General features: G+C 36.5%; 1 protein-coding gene across 1 annotated transcript in view; it reads right to left on the minus strand.

The window, feature by feature from the left end:
- LOC122807549 (CTD small phosphatase-like protein 2-A) overlaps positions 1–3,363 on the minus strand; it is an 86,724-nt gene extending 83,361 nt beyond the window's left edge. The window contains exons 1-2 of the mRNA XM_044078466.1: positions 3,225–3,363; positions 2,765–2,827 (exon numbers count right to left, since the gene is read on the minus strand). Of these exons, the coding sequence (XP_043934401.1) occupies positions 2,765–2,827 (63 nt within the window). The 5' untranslated portion in view covers positions 3,225–3,363. The remainder of the gene's footprint in view (positions 1–2,764; positions 2,828–3,224) is intronic.
- Between the last annotated feature and the right edge of the window lie 291 nt (positions 3,364–3,654).

Raw genomic sequence — 3,654 nt, forward strand, 5'->3', positions numbered from 1 at the left:
TTGAGGCTATATAAATGGTAAACAGGAAATTATTTGTCATCTGATGAAGTCTTTGGTGATGAGATGAAAATGCTGATTGTGTAAATGTGTTTATGTGTTTGGAAACATGTACAGTACGTGTTTTAGTGTAATAAACTTTTCAAGCTACCTTAAACTCACTTTGTTTCGTTTATCCATACCAAGGTACTGTTTATTGGATTATTGGTCATTTTTGAGTGCCTTGCTCATTTTTATTTGCTTTATTGGTTCATTTGTGGTTGAGGAGGTATGGAAAACATTAACCTGTCCAAGGATAGAGTTGGGCAGGATGAGGTGGGCCAGACGCGAAAGCTGATAGGCCAACTTCTGAATTGATTGACTTGATGACCCAGTTGAGCCAATCCATGGTTTCGTTGTGTCTGGCAATTCAAAATCAACGCCCCCCCCCCCCCAGGGAGGAGGAACTGGTATTCAGCCGAGAAAACTCGGGAGTAATGGCGGTGATGTATCGGGCTGCAGACAAGCTGAAATAAGAGGTTGGAATGGGGAAAATGAAAGTTCCTTTGGCTTTCAACAAACCCCTTCAGTTTTAAGGGGTGGAAATATAGAACAAACCATGGTAAATGGAGGAACATCGCAAATTACACCTGGACAATGTCAATAACCTGAGGTAGCAGCAATGGCAAGTAATATTCCTAGAAATGACTTTAAAGAAACTAAAGACTGGTTGCAGGCTAAATACTCATTTAAATTTAAAGATAATTCGACTGTGAAGCCTGGTACTACTGATTCTTTTAATGTTAAATTGAGTAGAATGTCTAGACTTTATTTATATGGTGGAATAGAGTGAAATAATTTTACTTACATCATTAGTTATTTATTGCAATTTTTCACAGATTTGATTGGTTCTTTCAAGTGTTGAGGCTATATAAATGGTAAACAGGAAATTATTTGTCATCTGATGAAGTCTTTGGTGATGAGACGAAAACGCTGATTGTGTAAATGCTTTTATTGTGTATGGAACGTGTACAGTACGTGTTTTAGTGTAATAAACTTTTCAAACTGCCTTAACCTCACTTTCTTTCGTTTATCCATACCAAGGTACGTCATATAAAATATTACACGATAACTAAAAAAGTCAATCACAGAAGTCAGAAATGATTTAGGAGGGAGAACGTAGAAAAGACTGATAGGCGGACATGTGTATGGCTCCTAAGTATGCAACGATGTCTTGAAGGTTTCAGACTTTGGATAAGTATTTTTACACCCTAATAGGACTAAAATAATTGTTCCTCAGGCAAATAGCAAATACAGGAGGTGTGATTTTTGGAAAACAGAGAGGCAACAGGGAACATGTTTTCTGAGGATGTAATGAGCTGCCAGAGATTGAAGATACTTTACAAATGACTTGGTCACAAGTGATGGCAGAGCAAATGGTTTTATCTAAGGAAATGATTCTGTTGAGCTGGGATATAGATTTCATGTATATCTTTTGATGTATATGTAATGCGTTTCTTAATACCTGATGAATGTGGGTTGCAAATAGATAGGTAGTGTTTTCCTTAACTGGGATTTAGTTTGATCTAAGCAGTAGTGTGGGGGGTGGGTACTTACTTTTCTTAAACGCACTTTTACAGCCCTATTTATATTGTTTGCAGTGAATGTTTAACGTTAAAATATTTCTGATTTTTTTTACTGAGGATCATTTGTTTGTGATGAATAAAGGCTTGTTGCTTTGGAACACTACCTGGGTTTCATGATTTTTGGAAATGATTGTGACTGAACTCATCGACGAAGTTGTAAGACCACTAGTTTCTCTGTTTTTTATAATTGCTAAAAAGAAAACATACATGTATACTGTATGAAAATAGTGAAACATGTTAAATGGGTTGTTTTCTTTTCTATTAATGTATATGTACTTAGGTCACTGTTTAAAACTAAACATTTAATAAAGGTATTATGAAAAATAAGAAAAATTCTCTCCTGGTCAGAACCCGAAAGCATACACATACGTAGTAGTATTGCTGAAAATAATGTTATTTCTGAAATGACACGAGTGTGACTACAAACATTATGCAGCGGTCACTCCCATCTCTCCTGGACTGCACACTATTTACTGCTAGGGGGATTTTTTGAGCAATTTAGCACACAGATGTGACTGTATATTCCAACCAGTATTATGAAGGCAGACAATGAAATAGTGTTATGCATTTGTCAGATTACGGGGTGCTGAAACCTCCCCTCATCTTCTTCACCTCCTGCCTATAAAAAAATCCTACACTGTCTCCTAAAGAAATCCAGCAAACAAGGTACATCTATGCTTTATTCATGAAATAGCAGTGTTCCTCCTAATATAATTACATTTCTTCTGCTATAAATATTTATATACTGCTCATAGTCTGATATTCTCTCTATTACTGTTATCCTGAAACTGGAGCATCAATGTATTTACAAAATGTTTTCAATGTTTTTATTCTTGTAATTTGTTTTACTGCTGAGAGGTTGTCACTTTAATGTTGTACTATTTGTTTATATTGTCACGCATTTCTCAGCCTGTGGCTGATACATGTCCCTTAAGGATCTGTCCACTACTCTAGTTAGTAAACATAAACAAGCAAAGAAATAAATAGATATTTAGTAAAATGTGCAAACAGACTGCTGCTATATTCCATCTAGAATTAGTTCTCTGCCTTACACTCAGTGATTACTGTAATAGTCCAACTCTGCCTTAATCCTGTGCAGGACAAAACTGGTATCAGAAAATAAATGAATGAAACTGTCCTACCTCAAAGATCTGAGACATCTGTTCAAGGAACTCTCTGACAAATGGCCTCACTCGAACATACATCTGAAAAAAAAACACACTGTGTAACTTCAGAGCAAAAGAGTTGCAAGCATTCCTTAAGAATTCACATTATAATAGCAGAACCATTTTTTCAGTAAACACAACCAATTCTTAAGGTGGGGCAAATCTGCAAATAAAAGTTATGAAAATGTTTACTCAACATAACCTACTGGCAGTGTATGAAAAGGGTCTGATAATGACCAATTCATTTGCCCAGTTAACTAACAAACACACAAACTCACAAACAAATAACAATAAAATCAGAATACCCTACTATAACACTATTCTGAGACAATTTTAGTGAAGAAGAAAAGACAGAACATGTAACCACCACATGGTCTTCTAATGAGATTTTCAAGCAAACCGATTAGTGCAGAGGATTAAGGTTATAATTACTTACAAGATGCTTCCTGTAGACCAGGGTTTGATTCTCTAAGCCTCCATTTACCTAATGTGCAACTCTGAGTAAGTCATTTAACCAGACAGAGGTCTGGGACAATTGTGAAATAGGATTAGTTTCCTCAATGGTCTCCTGGATAGCTTGCCTAGTAACTACCTGTAAACCACAAGACTGTAGTTTGCAAGCCACTTGGAAATACCTTGCTTGGCAGGTGTAGCCATGCATTCCCTGAAGTGAAGGAGACAAACAGTTCCTTTGCAGTGTCCTGTTTTGTTTACTGAGCATTCTGACAAACATCCAGATGGTAACAGAGATCCTTGCAACAGATATGATGGCCACCAGCAAAGTTTAAGAGAGAAATACAAAGCTGCTGAATCTACAGGTTTATTAAATGGAGGAATCCATAAGCAGTCAGCCTGAAATTCAGGTC

The sequence above is a fragment of the Protopterus annectens genome, chromosome 7.part1, assembly GCF_019279795.1.
Source record: "Protopterus annectens isolate FY-2018-M chromosome 7.part1, PAN1.0, whole genome shotgun sequence".
NCBI classification, from domain to species: domain Eukaryota; kingdom Metazoa; phylum Chordata; order Ceratodontiformes; family Protopteridae; genus Protopterus; species Protopterus annectens.